Here is a 23,518-nt window from a genome sequence, read left to right on the forward strand (position 1 = left end):
AGTAAGCTGAAGCCTCACTCTCAGGAATAAACCTCAGTTCTGACTGCCTTCACAACCCCATTTCTCCATGTCCCCGTCTCCTCCTCTGACCATGCACTCAGCTTCCTCTGTCTTGAAGTTTCAGCCACAGTCAAAGGAAATAGGACAGAATACTGAGTGTGTGTGTGTGTGTGTGTGTGTGTGTGTGTGTGTTTGCTTCCTTTTCCATAGCAGGTGCTAGTTTCACAGTGCTCATTGTATGTACTGCAGTTTTCCCCTAGTGATGCCAAACTGACAGCAAATAATCCAGCACAACCCATCCTGGTCAACTCTGCATCAATACACATGTCATTGGCTTTAAGACCAGGTAGCCTGGAGAGACTAAAAAAATAATGAGGAGACTATTAGTAAACAAACTTTTAGTAGTGTCTGGCAAGAAAGTGAAGAAACAATCTTGGAGACTAGAAAGAAGGCAACCTATGTTTTGTGGTAAGAAAACAATTTGTAAGAGAGTTGTCTCCCATAATCCAAAAGATAAAATATGTTTGATGAACTTGTGAATCTGGCAAAGAGGATCCCGTAAACCAAAAGGTTGATAGTTCAATTCCCAGTCAGGGCACATACCTGGGGTACAGGCTCCATCCCAGTCAGGGGGCATATGGAAGGCAAATTGATTGATGTTATATAAATATATATATATATATATATCCTTGAGAATTTTTTAAAAAGAGCATGGCAGTAAATTTGTATATTAGGACTTCAAAAAAGTTTAAGAAAGTGCCTAGTAGAACCTCTCAGATACACAAAAGGGCTTCTAAGATTCTTTTTTTTAAATATTTCATGTTGAAAGTATTATATATGTCCCCTTTCCCCCCCATTGATCATTCCTGGCCTGCACCCATCCCCCGCCCCAGGCCTTCATCACCCTATTGTCTGTGTACATGAGTTATGGATCTATGTATACAAGTTCTTTCGTGGATCTCTTCCCACCCACCCACCCACCCACTGCTGCCTTCCCTCTGAGATTCAGTAGTCTGTTCTATGCTTCTATGTCTCTGGATATATTTTGTTCATCAGTTTATTTTGTTACTTAAATTCCACATCTGAGTGAGATCATGTGATACTTGTCTTTCTCTGACAGACTTATTTTACTTAGCATAATACTCTCCAGGTTCCTCTATGCTGTCTCAAAGAGTAAGAGATCTTTCTCTTTTTTTACTGATGCATTGTATTCCATGGTGGAATTGTACCACAGCTTTTTCATCCACTCATCTGCTGATGGGCCCTTGGGCTGTTTCCAGATCTTAGATACTGTAAACTGTGTTGCTATGTTCATAGGAATTGATACATTCTTTCTGATTGGTGTTTCAGGTTTCTTAGGATATAATTCGAGAAGTGGGATCACTGGGTCAAATGGAAGTTCTATATTTAATTTTTTGAGGAAACTCCAGACTGTTTTCCATAACGGCTGCCCAGTCTGCATTCCCACCAGCAGTGCACTGGAGTTCCCTTTTCTCCACATTCTCCCCAGCACTTGTTGTTTGTTGATTTGTTGATGGTAGCCAGTTTGACAGGTGTGCGGTGATACCACATTGTTTTTTCAATTTGCCTCTCTCTGATGATCAGTGACTTTGAGCACTTTTTCATATGTCTCTTGGCCATCTGTATGTCTACTTTGAAGAAGTGAATATTTAGGTCCTTTGCCCATATTTTAATTGAATTGTTTGTCTTTCTTTTGTTACATAGAGGGTCCTTATATATTTTGGATATTAACCCTTTATCAGATGTGTCATTGCCAAATATGTTCTCCCATACAGTGAGATCCCTTTTCATTTTGTTGATGGTTTCTTTGCTGTGCTGAAGCTTCTTATTTTGATGTGATTCTATTTGTTTATTTTCACCTTAGGTTTTTTGTGTTTGTTTTGTGTGTGTGTGTGTGTGTGTGTGTGTGTTTGTTTGTTGTTGTTTTGCCCTAGGAGATGTATCCATAAACATATTGTTACAAGAGATGTCTGAGATTCTACTGCCTATGGTTTGTTTCTTCTGGGATTTTTATGGTTTCCCAACTTACATTTAAGTCCTTTGTTCATTTTGAGTTTATTCTTGTATCTGGTGTAAGTTGGTGGTCTAGTTTCATTTTTTTTTTTTTTTTTTGCATCTATTTGTCCAATTTTCTCAACACCATTCATTGAAGAGACTGTCTTGACTCCATTGTATGTTCTTTCCTCCTTTGTCAAATATTAATTGAGCATAATGGGTTGAGTCATTTTATGAGTTTCTGCTCTGTTCCATTGATCTATTTGCCTGTTCTTGTGCTAATGCCATGTACTCTCGTTGATTAATTGATTTTTCTTTTTGGTTCTCAGATTGAGTGATTTTTTTCCACCCTGTCTTCTAATTCATTGATCCAATCCTCGCTTCCCCTAATCTGTTGTGTGTCCCTTCCACTGTGTTCTATATTAGTGCTATGTCATTCTTCAGTTACTATATCTTTTCTCAAATTGTTGAGCATCTTTGCCATCATTATTCTGACTTTATGTCTGGTAAATTTCTTATCTCCATTTCATTTGGCTCTTCTGGAGAATTCTCTTGTGCTTTCATTGGGGTTTGTTTTTTTGTCTCCCCATTTTGGTTGTGTGTTTGGGGTTGAGTCTGTGTATTACATAGATCCTCTACAAGTCCCAATCTCTAGTGCAGAACAAAGTCAGACGTTGTTTGTGACTGGTCCAGAGTAGCCTGCTTGGAGCTATCAGCAATCCACAGCTTGTGGCTCTCCCCAAGATCTGTACCAGGGACTGCTTTTTCTAGCCCAGGACCAGGATTAGATCAAAGACTCAAAACCTCCTGATACCCACCTCTGCCTGCAGTCCCATTGACATTCAGTTTTGATTAGCCTCAGGTTATTGACCACAGGGTGGGGTTGAGAGGTCCTCCAACAAGGTAGGGCAACTGCTTTCCCCCAGGCAAAACTGCTTGGATACCAAAGGTTCACTGGAAAAAGATGTCCTCTGCAGTGTGAGGGAATGGCTTAGCACAGGAAACCGGGGTATCAGCTCTCCAAACTCCAATCCCAGAGCCGCCAAGCCTGGGTCCTGTTCACACAGCTCCAGTCCACTCAGCCCTCTCTCAGCTGGAACCCACGGTGTGTGGCTGCACATGAAATTTTGTGCATTAGCCCTTTAAGAGGGTTCCTGCATTTCAAGCTGTCTGTCCCTGGCAGACAGCAATCCCGTTGCTTTTCTCAACCAGATTTTATGTGGGCACCTTTCTTAGTTCTTGTGCTCTGGGCTGGGGAATCAAGCCTGAGCTTTAGACACTAAAATTCTCAATGGGAACTCCCCACAGCTGAGATATTCCTCCAGAACTTCAGCTGCTGTCTGTGGGAACTCAGCCAGTCCTTTCGTGCATCTGCACTTCCTACCAGTCTCTGTGTGGTCTCTACTTTCTGTCCTCAGTTATCAGGGTTCTCTCCAGCTAGTCTTCAGTTGATTATTCAGGGTGGTTTTTCTGTATTTTAATTGTATTTCCAGTTTGGTCCTGGGAGAGTGTCAGTGTAGTTTCCATTTTCTCTGCCACCATTTTGGAGTCGCTTCTAAGATTCTTAATCATACAGCCCCATAGCCCTAATATTCTTTGCATAATAGACAGAAGTCTGTCTTGAAAAATTATGCATGTGATATTTTGGGACATACCATGGCTTCCAATGAGATTTACAAAGGGAAATACAAAGTTTTTAAGAGAATTATACTGACTTGGATCAAAGGGGAAAGAGACAGTTCAAAATAAAAGATTTTTATAGGCAGAATGCAGGCTGAGGTGTCTACTTAGCTGTAAATGTAGACTACTTCTCACAGAAAAGACGGGACCTCTCTGCGAGCTGAGTCAACAGCCCAGAGAGAGGCTTCAAGAGCCACAGAGTAGAGTGGGTTAGACCCATGGTCGGCAAACTGTGGCTCACAAGCCACATGCGGCTCTTTGGCCCCTTGAGTGTGGCTCTTCCTAAGCCTTAGGAGTACCCTAATTAAGTTAATAACAATGTACCTACCTATATAGTTTAAGTTTAAAAAATTTGGCTCTCAAAAGAAATTTCAATTGTTGTACTGTTGGTATTTGGCTCTGTTGACTAATGAGTTTGCCGACCACTGGGTTAGACAACTAAATTAGGGAGCAGAAGTGGGCCTATTTGAAGATGCATTCTGACCCTCCTAGTAGAGCTCTCTGATATTTGTCTGGGTGAATTTCAGATGAGTGGCTACTATGTGCCTCTATTTTCCTAATCTTTTTGAAAGGAGAAGTCTAGTACAATTATCCTGTCCCTGACTGATCATTATATGTTAGGAACTAGGGAACAGATAACTTGTTGTGTTTTTTTTGTTCACAGGTCTCTGAATCAAGAGGCACTGCAGCCTCAAAAAGCCTCATCTGCTTATTGACCTTATGCAAAACACAAGCTTATGGGCTCTGAGACTTTGCCATGATTGAACGAGTCTTGGGCAGCCAGGAGACCAGGTGAATGCATTTTGAATATGAGAGAAATGGGAATTATTGCAGCCAGTAGACAATCCAGGGGAATGATAATCCTACAGGTGAGAATGAAACTTGATCAGACATCTGTAGGCAGAATTGAAGCAATATGTGACAAGAAGGAATGGGTATCTAAAGCCAAAAAGGCAGTTGAGTTGACAAATCTGAGTAGGGTACATAAAAACCTAGAGTTCAGGAGACTTAAAGATTAGATACAAAAGGCAGTGATAATGAAGTAGGTAAAGAAAATCTATTCATATACATGGAAAATGTGAGCAACGCTCCTTTGACTTCAAAAGTGCTGCAAAGCCTTGTGAAGACCCACATTGCTCTCTGTAAGCACATCTTCACTGGACTGAAGGAGTTCAAGTATTTCTTAACATTTTCACGCCCCAGCCCTCAAATCACTTCTTAAATTTGAAACTCTGCAATCTCAGACTCTGAATGTAACTGCAACCTCTTTCTTTTTTTCATCCTTGCATATTACCTGAGCCTGCATTACACCTGCTCCTTACCTCATCAAGACCTCCATTTACCCAAACCTGGCATGTTTTCTCATTAAATTTCCCTCTCTGATCTGCCCCTTTCTGAAACTACCATTGACTCAGCATCATCACCAACATCTTCCCTTGGCCCCAGTCTGCATCCCGATTCCTGATCCTATCCAGAATTAATTCAATTATCTTTTTCTCTGGGAATAAATCCCTAATTTTAGAGCACTGTTGGAGGATAACAAAACCTAGGTCAATTTTATTCCAATGACCTTCTCAGGTTCTCATTTCAGCTACACCCTTAACAGTTCTCTATAATCTTTTTGCTTAAGCTTCCTCCCTAAAGCAGTGGCACAACTCTCTTCAAGCTGTATCACTGTACTTGCAAAACACACTCTGCCGAAACACATTTTCTATCCTTTCACATACCTTCTTAAACATTTTGAAAACTTCTTATAGCCTAGAAAAGAAAACCCAGTGTTCTTATCATGCCAGGACCTTCACTGTCTTCCTAGGTAATTTTCACTCCTTACTTCCAACCTTGGTGCTGCTGTGCCTTTGCAGGACCCACATCGGACTACTTACTTCATGTGTCTAACACCTCCTGCCTTTATGCCTCTGCTTTTGCTCATACTTTATCCTCTACTAGAACAGCTTTCACTGTCTAACCACAGTATGATTAATTCTTCCTCACCAGTATTTCTAAGACGCTTTATACATACTCTCTAATACCCTTATTGCATTTTGACTATACTATAAGTATGTGTTTAACTTCTTTCATATACACGCTAGTATCTTAAAGACAAGTACAAGGTATTATTTCAAAGTTTTGTTCCTGAATAGGTTTGTTTGCCTGTTTGGTGGGGTTTGCTTTTGTTTGCTTCTGTTTTTTTACAACTAGAAAATTAATCAGCATATAAATAGCACTTAATAAATAGTTCTTAAGTAAATGGGAGCATCCTATCTAATAAAAGAGAAACATGGTAATTAGCCGTACCTCCGCTACCCTTCCCATTGGCTAATCAGGGCGATATGCAAATTAACTGCCAACCAAGATGGCGGCCGGCAGCCAGGCAGCTTGAAGCAAACATGAGGCTTGCTTGCTTCCGTGATGGAGGAAGCCAACATTCCCCGCCTGCCTTGCCGGCCTCTGAGCTTGCAGTTTGAAACATTGTTACAAATATAGAAGCTAAACAAAACCCCAGAAACCTGCTTTCAGCCAGCTGGGATCTCAGAGCTGGAGTTGAAACAGTGTTTCGATTATAGAACCCAAACAAACCAGATACCTGCTTTCAGCAGCCGAGGCCTCAGAGCTGGAGCCAAGCCTCAGAGCTAAAGCTGGCCCAGAATAAAAAAAGAAAAAGAAAAAAAGGAGAGGTTGGGAGCCTCAGTCACCTGCCAGCCTGAAAACGGCCCTCAGCCCCTCACCCAGACTGGCCAGGCACCCCAGTGGGGACCCCCACCCTGAAGGGGGTGTGACCACATGCAAACAGCCATCATCCCCTCATCCAGGCTGGCCAGGCACCCAAGCGGGACCCCCACCCTGATCAAGGACACCCTTCAGGGCAAACCAGCCGGCCCCCACCCATGCACCAAGCCTCTATCCTATATAGTAAAAGGGTAATATGCCTCCCGGCACCGGGATCAGCGTGACAGGGGGCAGCGACCAAACCCCTGATCGCCCTGTGGCTCTGTGTGTGATAGGAGGCGGGACCACAACCTCCCTATCCGCTCTGCTCTGTTCGTGACAGGGGAAGGCGCCCCAACCCCCTGATCAGCCCTGCTCTGTGCCTGATAGGGGGGAGCTCCCCAACCTCCTGATCGCCCTGCAGCTCTGTGTGTGACAGGGTGCAGCGCCCCAACCCCCTGATCAGCCCTGCTCTGTGTGTGACAAGGTGCGGTGCCCCAAACCGCCCCCACAGGCCCTGCTCTGTGTGTGACGGGGTAGAGCCATAACCTCCCCATCGGCCCTGCCCTGAGTGTGACAGTGGCAGCACCCCAACCCCCTGATCGGCCCTGCTCTGTGGGTGATAGAGGGCGGTGCCCCAACCCCCTGGTCCGCCCTGCTCTGTGTGTGACAGGGGGCGAGGCCACAACCTCCCTATCCGCCCTGCTCTGTGCCTGATAGGGGGGAGCTCCCCAACCCCCTGATAGCCCTGCGGCTCTGTGTGTGACAGGGTGCGGAGCTCCAACCCCCTGATCGGCCCTGTTCTGTGTGTGACAGGGTGCGGCGCCCCAACCCCCCACCCCACGGGCCCTGCTCTGAGTGTGATGGGGTAGAGCCATAACGTCCCCATCGGCCCTGCCCTGAGTGTGACAGGGTGCGGCGCCCCAGCCCCCTGATCCGCCCTGCTCTGTGTGTGACAGGGGGCGGTGCCCCAACTCCCCTATTGGCCCTACTCTGTGAGTGACAGGGGGGAGCTCCCCAACCCCCTGATCAGCCCTGCTCTGTGCGTGAGAGGAGGTGGCGCCGCAACCTCCCCATCGACCCTGCCTTGAGTGTGACAGGTGGCGGTGCCCCAACCCCCCAGTTGGCCCTACCCTGAGCATGACTGAGGGTGGCATCACAACCTCCAGATCCGCCCTGCTCTGTGCATGACAGGGGGGCGGCGCCCCAACTCCCCAATTAGCCCTGCCCTAAGCCCGACCAGGGGCTGCACCTAGGGATTGGGCCTGCCCTCTGCCACCCAGGAGCGGGCCTAAGCCAGCAGGTCGTTATCTCCCGAGAGGTCCCAGACTGCGATAGGGCACAGGCCGGGCTGAAGGACCCCTCCTCCCCCCCGAGTGCACAAACTTTTGTGCGCCGGGCCTCTAGTAGAAGTATAATAAGGACATTGGAATGTCTCAGAATTGAAAAAGTAATAAAAGATGTTTGAAAACTCTATGAACACATTCCTACCATTATAATTTGAACATCAATATACACATTTAATCCTGGTCATTATCTTAAACATTCCCAGAAAGAAATAAACAGTTCATTCTATTGGATACTTGCCTCCATTTGTAACAATATTTTACAGAAAAGAAATTACTTTATCCACCTCAATACTAGAAGAGTTATTAAGCAAAGTAACAACTCTCTCACAGACAGTAAAATGGTTTTTTCCACAAGCCAGTTATATTGTTATTGTAGAAACATTAATTAAACCTCTATATTTCATTTTTCTTGCCTATGGAAGGGGAGAGAATAACTGTACCTATCTTTTAGATTAGCACTGACAATTAAGTGGGCTAATACATGTAAAGCAGTTAACATTCCCTGGAGAAGTAGAAACTCAGAAAAGACAAGTATTATTGTTATTCTAATTGGAGCAGCCAACTTTGTAGGTTCTCATGAGTTCTTGAGAGAATTGAATGTTACTTTCATGTTATTAATAAAACTATGTGTGTATGAACCCCTCCAGGTCTTTATAATCTAAAGTAAGTTAAACTAGGAGTGTATAGTTTAAAATGAACAGGAACAATATAATTGTACATTAAGATAAACAGACAACTGAATATAAATTAACATTAGATTTTTTTAATGTATGTAAGTAGAGGAATGAAACGTATCATGTTCAATAAATTGGCAAATATTCATGCTGAGTAAATCCTGGGAAGTTTTTATCTCTGTCTTATTATCAAAGAGGCTACATATAGTCAATGGGACTACAGGCTCCACTTAAAGAGTAATCCTGACTCTTACCCAAAAAAGACATTCAAAACACAGAATACAATCTATGTTTTAAGAGTAGGGGAAACTTGAGTGACATTGCTTATGTTCAGTAACCCAGAGGTGGTCCCTAGCACCATGAGGACTCACAGTGGGAACTTCAGATATAAGGAAATATGAACGAATCTAATTACAGGCTGTGTTTGAATCAATAATGGTACATTATTTATTGAAATTCTAATTGGAAGTGGCAAGAAAAATAAGACAAAAAGGTAAAGAAACCCAACTGCAACTGGCTGCATTTGTTTTCCCATTTTCTCTGTTTTCTATAAATACACTGTCAGATTAATTTTTCCAAATTTAATAAAGAAAAGATTTCTTATAAACTGTAACAATTTATGTGACACATTTTTTCCTTAGTACTAAATACCATTTTATTAAACTTAATTTGAATGCTACAGTGTGATGCTTAGAGATATAAGTTGAATTATTAAATAATTTACTTTCTTTTTATAAGCTGGTCCATTTTCCTACAGAATTATTTTTTATTATGGAAACACACAGAACTATTTTCAGTTTCTTTTTTTAATATTCTGTTCAAAATGTAATTTGAAGATTATCTCTTGAAGAGGCTTGTGTGCCAAAATTATCAGGCAAATTAAAGTGGAAAGTTATTTATAAAACTTATAACATGGGAAATATCAGCACTTTTAAATGAATTCTCATAATACTAAATAATCTTGCAAAAGAATTAACCAGTTAAGAAAATATTTAGCCCTTTTATTGAATACATAGTGCAAATTTTATTATGGGATAATGGGGTAAAATTGGAAGGAAGGTAGAAATTAATTAATCTACCATGTTTCCAAGATGCCGAAATGGCTTTGGAGTAAGCATTTCACCACTGACCATTGACCCCTCACACCCACCCCAGAGATGTTTCTAGGGAAGACAGCTAAAGACTGTGAGGTCCACTGATACTGAAAGCATATATCAAGGATTTTCATGACGGTTCTGATGATGCTGATAAGCACACCATTATGCCTCAGGACCTGAGATCCAATATTGTTTTAGGAAATAGGGTCATATGGCATAACTCCCCTACAGGCTGAAAAGAGTGGAAATGACGCAGGGAGAAGGGAGTTAAAATGCCTAGAGCAGGAGGTCCAAGAGCTGCCCAAGACCTAAAAAAAAATAGGGAACTATCAGAAGAAAAGTAGGAGTAAGATCGTTTATTTGAGACATTCCAAGAAGTAAGTTAGGAATGTGAGAGAGACGCTGAGAAAGTTGTACAGTAGAAATGTCACAGCTGCTGTCAATGAGAGAAACTCATAAATGCTACAGCAGTGAAAGGATTAACAAACAGCTGAGGAACAACCATATTGATTACCCACCACCCACCTGACTCCCAGGACCAGCACCATCAGCATCACCTGGGCTCCTGTTAGAAATGCAAATCTGGGCTCCCTGCCCCAGATTTACTAAATCTCAAACTCCAGAGACTGGGACCAAGCCATCTGTGTTTTACCAAGCCCCCCTGGTGATTCTGACACAAACTAAAATCCAGAACAATTGGTTTAGAATTACAAAGGAAACTTTAGCCTCCATTCTTCATCTGGAGTTGTCTTACCCTTTAAAAACAGCTAAGTGTTGACATAAATTATAATGTAGATATACAACTCCTTTTCAATTACACACCGCAGAAATACTCATTTTCCAGGTAATAGGTGTTCAAATTTCTTCTGCCCCTCAATTTGCTTAGAAGTTATCAGAACCTGCCTTAAATAAATATGAAAAAATAAAAATTAAATTTAATGCTGGTAAACCAAATACAAGCAGAATATTAAATATGCTGCATGCCAGTGTTTTATAATAAACACACACTTCAAAGGAAGTACTTGATATAAAAATATCAAGTATTTTAAATTATTGTTCTATTAGTTCCAACAAATGAAACATAACCATTTAAAGTAAAAAACTATTTAAGGAATATGGAGGTAAAATTATTATGAGTTATAAGTAAGAATAAGGTTTCAGATTTTCATGTTCTTTCTTCTCTTCCTAAGATATAGGCAGCTGATAAAGAATTATTCAAGAAAGAGAGAATGATAGATGCAAAAAATTATTATAAAAATAATTATTTTTATTTGATTACATTCTTATTGCTCTTATTTAACTTGTAATTAAATAATATCATGTACTGCATCAAAAAACATAAGCCAGTTTAGATGGTCTTCTTTCAAAAGTAAGGTTACATGGTCATTATAATTGTGATCTGTAGAAAAAAATAATTTCCATTTCAGAAAATGTGTGCCATGCTGAGCTCTCCTTACTGTCACATTCATCTTAGTAGGTGGGTTATTTGGTCAGATGTGTTACTGTAATAATGGGCAATGTTGTTCGGTTATTTAACTGTATCTAATATTATTTCATTTTAAACTAAATTAACTACTTCTAACCACAAAGACTACTAAACACTCTGATGTTTTACTAATTTCATAAAATAATCATGGAATTTTAGAGAGATACTAAAAATATTTTATTTTTATTTATTTTTTCTTTTTATAACCTTTATATTATGACATAAAGTGCATTAAATTTTCCTTTGGTTTTCATAAACCCAATAATAATGTCCTCAATGTAACTTTGAATTAAGTACAAGATTATTTATGATTTTAAATACTGCCTTTAAAAAATAATATTTTCTTTTGTAATGCACAAATGAATATTAATGATATGTGCTTTTAAACTTTTTCTGGCACAAACAGAGAAAATCATAGCTAGGATTAATATAGTTTTTAATGCAATTCTATAATGGTAGAGATTTTACTGAATAATAGTTTAGTTTACTCATAAAAATGATTTTATTTGAGGGATATTTAAAGAAATGTTTTGAAAGTTATTTGTTACTATTCTCATTGGTTTCTTAAATTAAATTTAATAAAAAAGAAAATGAGTAATCTCAATTCATTTTTTTAATCTATAGAATGTTCTGGAAAAACATACACATATACTTTTTACAAATTTATTCTGAAAGGAAGAGAAAAATATTTAAAGCTTTCTCTGAACTGTTTTCCCCCTCCTTTGTTACAGATATCTATTTTTCAGCTTTATTAATGTTCTCAAACAAAGAAATGGATTTCTTAAACTCATCTGATCAAAATTTGACCTCAGAAGAACTATTAGACAGAATGCCATCCAAGATTCTGGTGTCCCTCACTCTCTCTGGGCTGGCGCTGATGACCACCACCATCAACTCTCTTGTGATCGCTGCAATTATTGTGACCCGGAAGCTGCACCACCCAGCCAACTATTTAATTTGCTCCCTGGCAGTTACAGATTTTCTTGTAGCCGTCCTGGTGATGCCTTTCAGCATCGTGTACATTGTGAAAGAGAGCTGGATTATGGGGCAAGTGGTCTGTGACATTTGGCTAAGCGTTGACATTACATGCTGCACGTGCTCCATCTTGCACCTCTCTGCTATAGCTTTGGATCGGTATCGGGCAATCACAGATGCTGTCGAGTATGCCAGAAAAAGGACTCCCAAGAATGCTGGCATTATGATTACAGTAGTTTGGATCATATCTGTTTTTATCTCTATGCCTCCTCTGTTCTGGAGGCACCAAGGAACTAGTAGAGACGATGAATGCATCATCAAACACGACCACATTGTTTCCACTATTTACTCAACATTTGGAGCTTTCTACATCCCATTGACATTGATTTTGATCCTCTACTACAAAATATATAAAGCAGCAAAGACGTTATACCACAAGAGGCAAGCCAGTAGGATTGTCAAGGAGGAGCTTAATGGTCAAGTTCTTTTGGAGAGTGGTGAGAAAAGCACCAGACTGGTCTCCACAACCTACATGCTAGAAAAGTCTTTATCTGATCCATCAACAGACTTTGATAAAATTCATAGCACAATGAAGAGTCCCAGGTCTGAATTCAAGCATGAGAAATCTTGGAGAAGGCAAAAGATCTCAGGAACAAGAGAACGCAAAGCAGCCACTACCCTGGGATTAATTTTGGGTGCATTTGTCATATGTTGGCTTCCTTTTTTTGTAAAAGAATTGGTTGTTAATGTCTGTGAAAAATGTAAAATTTCTGAAGAAATGTCAAATTTTTTGACATGGCTTGGATATCTCAACTCTCTTATAAATCCACTGATTTATACAATCTTTAATGAAGATTTCAAGAAAGCATTCCAAAAACTTGTACGATGTCGATGTTAGTTTAAAAAAGATTTATTATTAAAAGGTTGTGATTATTTTTTTTTAAGGTGAAGTAACTAAGTGAATGCTAAATGATAAAGCATTTGCCGGGGCCGGTTTGGCTCAGTGGATAGAGCGTCGGCCTGCGGACTGAGGGGTCCCGGGTTCGATTTCGGTCAAGGGCATGTACCTGGGTTGCGGGCACATCCCCAGTGGGGGGTGTGCGGGAGGCAGCTGATCGATGTTTCTCTCTCATCGATGTTTCTGGCTCTCTATCTCTCTCCCTTCCTCTCTGTGGAAAATCAATAAAGTATATATAAAAAAAAAAAAATGATAAAGCATTTAAACTTTTAGAAGGAAATAAATTAAAACTGCTAAAATGATAAGACTAGTTTATATTTTAATAGCAACAGGAATATTAAATTTATTGATATAAAGATATTACTTTTGACCATCATTTTAGAGTACTTAAAATTAGAAAATAATTTATTCTTTATAAGCAGTATTTTGCCTATGCAGTATTCCTAAAAAGCTAACTGGAAATATATATATATATATACACACACACACACACACACACATATATATATATACACACACACACACACATATATATATATATTAATAACAGTAGTTTTCCAGATTTATATCTTACAAAAATTACAGAAGAGTGTTCAATTAACAGCATACCTCCTTTCATACTGTCTATAGAATCCTACTGTTTTATTATATAATTCAATTATTTTATTAAAAATATATAATTCACCACAAAGCACATCTTTCTCCTACCTGGCCACTCTTGTTCCCTTTCCATCTTATCATGGGCAATAGGATGGGAGGGAAGGAGTTATCAAGACTCTTAGTATGACTGGAGGAAATGGAGAAGTCAGAGATAGAGAATGTCTCTGTATTTAACTAGTAGAGTAATCATAAAGTGAGTTAGGGACTGCGAAATAATTTTAGATACTGAACTTATGCATATTTAACATATTATTTTGTTTCATGTGAATTCCTAGAGTAGTTTTAATTAAACTTAATTTAATTTTTTTCATCACCATTTATCCCCCTATACCCTCTTCCACTTCCATCCACTGCCCTTAGCCCACAATCACCACACTGTTGTCTGCCAACCATCTGTTATCAACATTTGAAATCAAAGTCTTACTCTAAGTAGCAATAACTCAAGGGGAAAAGGTGAGGGTGTTCAAGGAAAGGTGTTATACTTACACATGTTTATTTAGAAATCAAATGTAAAGCACTAAGAACACTAGGCTATTCACCATAGTTATTATACTCATAATGTCTTTTTAAGAATGTAAAATATATTTCCTTTTTGTTCATGTTAATAAGCTTAATTCTAACTAAAATGTTCATGAGCCTTTACACTTCAACAGTTCCATACCTTCTATTGAAATATTATTTCCTTTTTATTAGAGAGAATGTGATAGAAACTTTTAGAACTTTTCACTGACTTAAAAAAAAATCTAGTTTCCAATTGGTAGAAATGAATAAGCAGATACTCATTATCATGATAAATATATATATACATATATATATGATAATTACATATGTATATACCTCCCAATTCATTATTCTACTAGTTCAGTGAACTAAAGCAATTTCATAATTTTCTCTTCCATATTTAGATAGAGATTTGAAAACAATAGAGAAGATTACAGGCCACCTTTTGAAAGGCCTACCATCAACCAAGACTATTTGAAAAACAACACATTTTTTTAAGCTGTACCATTATGTGTATTCTAAACATTCTTTCTTTGTGGATGCTTAAAGTACATTACATTTTTTATGTCTCTATAACACATTATTCTCAATCTAACAAATATTTACAGAGTTTTTACTTTATATAATGTCTTCTTAAGAATTACTACATAGAAGATACAAGAAATACTATACTATGTACTATATAGAAGACACGAAATATTAGAATACAGTTTATTCCCTTAACATGTTTGCAATCTAAAAGGTGGGGGGCGGGGGCGGGGGATGAATGCTATAATAGAAAAGAAAACAAAGATCTGGCATGGAAACTGCTTACATAATTATAATGGTTAAATTTTTAAAATATCACGTATGGTTCAGAAAAATCAGGAAAATTTCATAAAAATATATCTAAAATATTATTAAATAAACAACATTTGGGTAAGAGAAATGGAAGAGCATGCTCCAGGTATGGCAACATCAGTTCAGACTGCATCCTGCAAGTATTTGGTTGGACATGTTCATGAAACATCAGTGAGTTTGGCAACTATTTAAAACAGGAGGAAAAGAAAATATTCAAAGAGAAAATGACTGTCATTGTGGCTGACTCTGAATGTCAGAAAAAGAACTTTACTGTCAATTTGGTTACTGTCTGCCAATGAGTGGTCACTGGAACTTTTTAGTAGAAAAATTATAAGTTTAGGACATGGATTCAAGCAAATAGGGTACTTGGAGATGATGACTTTTTGTTAGAAAGCAAATCAATAATCCAGGCAATGAAGTCTTGAACTTGATTCTGGCAATGAAAAGGAAAGGGTAGAAACTGATGAAAGATAGTCTGGCAGTAGAATCTACAGGATATAGCAAATATGTTAATAAGCAGGCAGGCAGATGAAAAGACATGAGTCAGATAACTTGTCCTCAACTGAAATGAGAAACGCAAGAGAAAGGCCCTTGCCTTCTGGTGAGATGACTTCTGTTGTGGGTATGTCAAACACATAAAGACATGTCAGCTCACAGGCACTATGAGCAAAGCAAAACTAACAAGATGATGAGGGTTATCTAAAGCTCTGTTGTCCTCTTCTCTTTATCTCCCAGGAACTTATGCTGTGTTGACAATTCAAAGCCTGCTCTAGTCCCTGTCACTCTCTGCTTATTTCTCTTTTCCCTTCTCACCAAAATTTGATTGTGATTTATCCATGAAAGGCCTTGCTAAAATTAAAATAATCTGTTAAACTGATTTTTTTAACCCACCTCAGAAATGTTTATATTTATTTTGGAGAACTCTCCAATCACAGCCCATCAACCCAAGGGAACAAATCTGAAGCAGAGTATGTTTATCCAAATACACATACCACCCTCTACTCTGAGTTGGACTGTAGTGAAAATCTAGGAACATGTAGTGACAAAGAAGTCAAGTCTCCCTTCAGAGCTCTGGGATTAATCAACTTCATTATTTCTGTGTGCATAGACCTTTTTTTTATCCAAAGTAACCATGACACATTAACTATCAAAGTTACCATGACACATACAGTAACTATCACTTCATCCGTGTGTTTCCCCCATGTCCTGGAGGTAAGGGTCATGCCACCTCTCATGAACAAATATGAGTGATTTATTTTTAATATATTTAAATAGTAGGTAATATAGGACCAAGTGCAATTTGTACTTTCTTTGAAATTTACTAAAAGCAGATTACACATAACATGATATTATTCCCTGAATACTTAGGATTTATGTAATGAAATAGAATGTCAGTGAAAAGTTTCCAAGTTACTGAAAGTTAAGGATTTTTACAAAAAATATTTTTTCACACTGATAACAAATGTAATGTTATAATAATGTTTATAACTTAACTGATAAGGTAAAGGAAGAAAGTATAAATATCATAGAAAATGGTTAAATATTAGATAATGAAAGTTAATTTTCTGCTACAATTTTAAATATAACAGCACTAGAAAAATAAATGGAGATTTTATTTTTGCTTTGCTTCTTCTAAACATTTTCAAATGAAGGGTGTATAAAAGGCAGGGACAAAACACAAAAGAAAGATAGGAAATCAAACTACTGGATACTAAATTCCATCTAATACTTTATGATTAAGTACAAATTATGTTTGAAAATTCACTACTGCTTATGAAATATAAACTATACCAATAAAAGGGTAATATGCTAATTAGCCCGGGTCAACAGGCCATCTTCCCGACGTCTGACTTCCTTCCGGACAAAGCCATGGTGGTGGGAGCCAAGGCAGAGGAAGTTAGGGGCAAGATCAGGCTGGCAGGGGGTTAAAGGTGAGATCAGCTGGCAGGGTATTAGAGGTGATCAGGCCAGCAGAGGAGGGCAGTTGGGGGCGAACTGGCCTTGGCCTGCAGGGGAGGGCTGTTGGGGGTGAGGCAGGCAGGCAGGTAAGTGGGGGGTAGGAGCCAGTGGTCCTGGATTGTGAGAGGGATGTCTGCATTGGGATTAGGCCTAAACTGGCAGTCGGACATCCTCCGAGGAGTCCCAGATGAGAGAGGATGCAGGCCAGACTGAGAGACACCCCCCCCCCCCATGCATGAATTTCATCCACTGAGCCTCTAGTATCCTATATAATAAAATCCTAATATGCAAATCAGCCAAACGGCAGAATGACCGGTTGCTATGACTTACACTGACCACCAGGGGTCAGATGCTCAATGCAGGAGCTGCTCCCAGCCTATAGGCCAGCCAAGGTGGGTGCCAGCGGGGCGCCCCCCGATCACCCCACTGGTCACCCCACAGATCAGCCCTGATCTCTGGCCAGGCCTAGGGATCCTACCTGTGCACGAATTTTGTGCACTGGGCCTCTAGTCTATATATATAAAAGCCTACGTGACCTAATGATCGAACAACCAAATGACCAGTTGCTATGATGCACACTAACCACCAGGGCGCAGACACTCACCACAAGAGCTGCCCCCTTGTGGTCAGTATGCTCCCACAGCCAACCTCCCATGAGCCCTCACCCCCTGTCCAGCTAGCCTGATGGCCCCAATCGGGACAGCCAACCTCCCACAGCCCTCCATGGGCCGGCCAACCTCCTGCAGCCCCTACCCTCCAACCCCCCCCCCCCCCTTGGAACGGGCACCAGATGCAGGGCTCATGGCTGGAGAGCAGTGCTGCAGTGGCGTGAGCCTCTCCCAATCAGGGCTGACTGGACACGAGCCTGCGGCAGACCCAGCAGGGCCGGGATGAGCGGGAGTGGCAGGCGGCATTGGACTGCTGGTTTCAGCCCAATCTCTGCAGGCCACGCCGAGGGGCCCCATCCATGCATGAATTCATGCACCAGGCCCCTAGTCTTTATTATAAAACTGGTGTAAGCTTATGGATTGCCTACATCAATAGTTTGTTTTGTTTCACAATAAATCCATGAAGTCAAATCCATAGCATAAACAGTTTATCCAGGTACAGGCATTTGATGGATCAATCCTTATATAGGACCATTTTCATTTTGAATCTCTAATCTTCCTTCCCCTATTATGGTGAATTTGATCTTCTCCCTCCTTCCAACCCCACATGTGCTCTAGGGTGCAAGTGTTCTAGGGTGCCTGCTTGCAAGTGAATAAAAGCTTCTTTGGGACCCATTTCTACATTATTTATTATATCAGCTATGTAAGCTCCAAATTAAAAAATTCCCTTAGCAGAGCATAATTCCCACATGCACAGGGTCGATCTTAAACTTGCCCCTCTATATCCAAGAGTTTTGTGTACAATAGCTAAGATCTGGAAACAGTCCAAGTGCCCATCAGTAGATGAATGGATAAAAAAAACTGTGGTACATATACACCATGGGATACTATACAACAATATAAAAGAAAGATCTCTTACCCTTTGAGACAGCATGGAGGGACCTGGAGATGTGCTAAACAAAATAAGCCAGTCAGAGAAAGAGAAGTATCACATGATCTTATTCAGATGTGGAATCTAATGAACAAAATAAACTGTTGAACAAAATAGATCCAGTGATACAGAAGCATGGAACAGACTGCCGAATCTCAGAGGGAAGGTGGGGATGAGTGGGTAGGTGAGAAGATATCAAGCAAAGAACTTGTATGCATATATGCATAACCCATGGACACAAACAATAGGGTGGTGAAGGCCTAGGGTGGAAGGCAGAGGGTGGGAGTGGGCTAGAAGGGGTCAATGAGGGGTAGGGGGGACATATGTAATACTTTCAATAATAGTTTAGATACATAAATTGTCAATTGTACACCTGAAACCTATATAATTTTATAAACCAGTGTCACCCCAATAAAGTTAATACAAATTTAAAAAGTAAAGATGTACAAATTGCCAGTTATAAAAACAATCATGGAGATGTAAAGTACAGCATAGGAAATATAATCAATAATATAATAACTATGTGTGGTATCAGGTGGGTTCTAGACTTATTGGGGTGATCACCTAGTCAGTTATATAATGACTAATCACTACATTGTACACCTAAAACTAATATAATACTGTATGTTAACGGTAATTGAAAAAAAATATTTTAATTGAAAAAAAAGAAATGGAGCATTAATTAGAAACCCATTACTAGTAAATGTATTGACTTGTTCTACCAAATGTTATGAAAGTGGGGGTGGTCATATGCTTCTTGTTGACATGCTTTCCTCTACTTCAAGGAGTGAACAGTTTCCTCATGAAGTTATACAAGACCTCATTTGACTTACAGTCAGAGAATCAGTTTTAGTAGAAAGAAAACTTGAAGGATTTTTTCTTATCTAAAGTTTTTCAAAAAATAATTCTGCTCAATTCAAAATGTGTCTGCTTAATTTTGTTTTAGAAAATGTGTTTCTAATATGTTCCTAATAACTTACAATGGTTATATTCAGACTTTTATTTTGTCAGAAAATATTTCTAAAGACAAGTTAATATTTCTGTCATGAATAAATTAAAAGTTTTCTTATAATATTGTGATTAATTTTTTTGGTCATGTGAATCAATATGGTTTCTCCCATTAGTTAAAATGAGGAACCTGTTGGAAGAAATATTTCCAAACATTATAATAAACTAGAGGCCCGGTGCATGAATTCGTGCACAGGTGGGGTCTGGCCAGCCCACCAGCCAGTGGGGGGGGGGGGGGGGCCTGAAGGCAGTTAGCCAGTCATCCCCACCCCCTATTGGGGTGTTGGGGACCAATTGGGGGCAGGGGGAGCAATTGGGGCCTAAATCAGGCTGGTTGGCTGCTGCAGTGCACATCATAGCCACGTCATTCCGGTTGTTCTAGTCGTTCTGCCATTCTGGTTGCTGGGCTTTTATATATATAGATGTTTGGTTATTGATATAGAATATATTCTCTGTGCAAAACATGAGAGTACTTGAAATCCACCTGGAAAAAATTAAAAATTTTCAAAGAATTTATACTCCCTGGTTAGGTTAGAAATCATAAAAATTGTGTGTGTGTATGTTTCATTTTGCAGATATTAAGCACTGAATTGGTGGGGGGGGGGGTCTTTTTAGCACCACACACTGTTGAACTTTAAGATGGAGGAAGAATGGATGGATATTTCTTCAACAAGAAAAAGGAGGAGTAATTAAAGTTTCAGATTTTTAAAACTAAAATCACCTGAAGAGTCACCTGAGATACTTACTGGTTACAAAGGCAGATTCCAAAGATTCTAAATCTCTAAGTCCAGAGTGGAGACAAAGAATCTGTCTTCAGCCAGGTTCTGTTTTCCAATGAAGGTGGAGCTTAGAGCTTTTCTAGAGACCACGGAAAACTCCCAGTCAGCTATTTAAGTGTTTTGTGGGACACAGTTCTAGCACTGAAAATGAAATTTCACCACCATTCCACTAGTAAGTTGTTCAGAATCCATAAAAGTATTTGCTGCTACATGAAAAGTGCCTAATGCAAAATTGAACAGAAGTAAAAATCACATCAACATTAATGAGTGGATTATAAACATTCAGAAAGAAGTAAACAACTATTAAAATCTATTTTCAATCAGCATATTATTTAAGCTTTGCTAGGGCAAGGAATAAATGTTTTTCATCACATAGGAAGAACTTTCTAGATTTGAAATCAGAAAAGGCTTAGTGAAAGTCCTGATTCTGCTAGTCATTACTTAATGCTGAACAAATTTTATCTATCCTGCTTTCTTTAGATTACAGTTCGAAGATTAAGGAGATAAAATGATATGAAGCAAAAACTCTTGAAAAACACTAAAGTAGCCTGGCTGGTGTGCTCAGTGAATGAGTGCCAACCTATGAACCAGGAGGTCATAGTTTGATTCTGGGGCAGGGCACATGCCTGGGTTATGAGCTCAATCCCCAGTGGGGGGTGTGCAGGAGACAGCCAATCAATGATTCTCTCTCATCATTGATGCTTCTATCTCTCTCTCCCTGCCTCTCCCTCTCTGAAATCAATATATATATGAAAAACACTAAAGGACTATCCAAAATAAATTAGCATTTTTGTTGTTATTATTCACTATGGTAGGGCTGGAATGAGTCAGAGGACAATTGAAATGGAACCTCGTATTCTGCATAATGCACTGCCTATTTCTGAGTCTGAAGAGAATCAAGTTGTTAATGGCATCCTGTTTCTGGCTCTCCCTGTAAGCGCTATCCTAGGTGAGCAGTAACTCCCAACAATCCTACCAACAACTACAGAAATGCCACCCTTTTGGGCACTTGCCAGTCTCTTCCTTTGCTCTATCCTTCCATCCCTATGCAATGCTATCCTTCTTCCCTATTAAAATTATAACTGCAATTATTTCAGCATTAATTTCATCTATAAAAATATTCAGAGATAATTTCTCTTATGTTTTAGGATTATGGTTTTATTTTAATTCTTTATATACTAAAGGGGAAATTTTCATTTAAAATTAGAATTCTCACCTGATGAAAATAAGTCAGAAGATGTAATTTTCAGTTCCACTGAGTGCAAGAAAAAACACTACTAATTTGTACAAGAATATTAAAATTTAAAGAAACTACTCAATAATGGCCCCCTATTACATCACAAACTCTCTTGCCTGACTTTAGGGTCTTAATATTAATAACAAAAGATAGCACTTGCTGAAAGATCTTATTTCTCACTATGCCCCAGCCCCAACAATGCTCTCTTCTCCAATCTGGTCCCTCTATCACTATCTTCACATGTGCCTTGCTCATTCTTGTCTCCACTGCTCTTTTTGCTTTTAGTTTTTTCCTCCCACTTCCTAGATGTTTAAAGGCACAACATATTAAAAAGCACAGTTTAAATTCTACTTCCTTCTTAAAACTAAATTTTTATTCAGTTTCAATATTGTGAAGATACAATATTATTTTCTGTAATTCTTCATTTGTTTTTAATATCACTAAGTCCTTCTTGATTGATTGGTTTCACAGCAACTAAAAGTAATAATGAAAGCTACTCAAAGAACATATGATTGTTTATTTACATTACTTCCATACCTATCTTAAATATTTTTGAATTCTGAGTGAGCCTGGTTCATTTTACTATGTCTTAGTAACTTAAATATAGCTATAGTTGATTTATCTTTATTCCTAAATTTAATAAAAAGAAATACATGTGAATTGTAATCAGAAAGGAATATGTGCTTTGTTAAAAATAGAAAACTAAAAAGGACATGAAACCCATAAAAAAGAATCAGTCAGAAATGAAGGATACACTAACTGAAATGAAGAATAATTTATAGAAAATCAACAGTAGAATTGATGAAGCTGATAATCAAATTGTATTTTAAGGAAGCAAAAAATACCCAATTAGAACATCAAAAAGAAAAATTAATTTAAAAAATTAGGATAGTGTAAGGAGCCTCTGAGACAACTTTAGCTCTACCAACATTCACATCATTGGCGGTGCTGGAAGAAGAAACAGAGAGAGCAAGAAATTGAAAACCTATTTGAAAATATAATGACAGAAAACTTCATTAATTTGGTGAAAGAAATAGACACACAATTCCAGGAAGCACAGAGAGCCCCAAAGATGCTGAACCCAAAGATGCCCACACCAAGATACATCATAATTAAAATGCCAAGGATTAAAAACAAAGAGGTAATTTTAAAAGCAGCAAGGTAAAAGCAGTTGATGGCTTACACAGGAGCTCCCATAAGACTGTCAGCTGATTTCTCAACAAAAACTTTGCAGACCAGGAAGGAATGGCAAGAAATATTCAAGTGATGAAAAGCTAGGACCTACAACCAAAATTACTCTACCCAGCAAAGCAATCATTTAGAATCAAAAGACAGATAAAGAGCTTTCCAGACCTAAGAGCTCATCATCAACAAACCAGTGTTACATAAAATATTAAAGGGTTGTCTTTAAGAAGAGGAAAAAGCAGCAGGCAGCCAGTGTTGCTCAGTGATTGAGCATTGACTCATGAACCAGAAAATCACAATTCAATTCCTGGTCAGGGCACATGCCTTGGTTGTGGCCATGATCCCCAGTAGAGGGTATGCAGGAGGCAGCCAATCAATGATTCTCTGTCATCACTGATGTTTCTACTGCTCTCTCATTCTCCCTTCTTCTCTCTGAAATCAATAAAAAGATATTTACCAAAAAAAGATTAAGAATATGAACAATAAAATGGCAATAAATACATATCTATCAACAATTGAATCTAAAAAACAAAATAAACAAGCAGAACAAAAACAGACTCATAGATACGGAGAACATTTTGATGGTTGCCAGATGGGAGGGAGGTAGGGTGATGGGTGAAAAAGATGAAAGGATTAAGAAGCACAAATAGATAGTTACAGAATATTCATAGGGATGTAAAGTACAGCATGAGAAATATAGTGAGTAATATTCTAATAACTATGTATGATGCCAAATGGGTGTGAGATATATCAGGATGATTATTTAGTAAGTTATATAATGTCCAATTACTGGGATGTACACCTAAAACTAATATAATATATGTCAACTTTAATTTAAAAAAATTATTTTTAAAAAAGCTTTAAAAAAT

At 38.9% G+C, this 23,518-nt stretch overlaps 1 protein-coding gene across 4 annotated transcripts in view; it reads left to right on the forward strand.

Annotated features, from left to right (window-relative positions):
- Positions 1-13,186, forward strand: part of HTR1F (5-hydroxytryptamine receptor 1F) — a 109,125-nt gene extending 95,939 nt beyond the window's left edge. For 2 of the 4 annotated variants that reach the window (XM_070403503.1, XM_070403502.1), the window contains exons 2-3: positions 4,361-4,488; positions 11,740-13,186. In XM_070403503.1, coding sequence (XP_070259604.1) covers positions 11,763-12,881 — 1,119 coding nt within the window. In that variant the 5' untranslated portion in view covers positions 4,361-4,488; positions 11,740-11,762 and the 3' untranslated portion in view covers positions 12,882-13,186. Of the gene's footprint in view, positions 1-4,360; positions 4,566-11,739 lie in introns of all 4 variants that reach the window. The other 2 variants (XM_070403504.1, XM_070403506.1) reach the window with 2 other exon arrangements.
- Positions 13,187-23,518: the final 10,332 nt, after the last annotated feature.

Source organism: Myotis yumanensis, unplaced genomic scaffold (genome assembly GCF_028538775.1).
Source record: "Myotis yumanensis isolate MYYU_CA2020_CCGP unplaced genomic scaffold, mMyoYum1.0.hap1 SCAF_2, whole genome shotgun sequence".
NCBI classification, from domain to species: Eukaryota; Metazoa; Chordata; class Mammalia; order Chiroptera; family Vespertilionidae; genus Myotis; species Myotis yumanensis.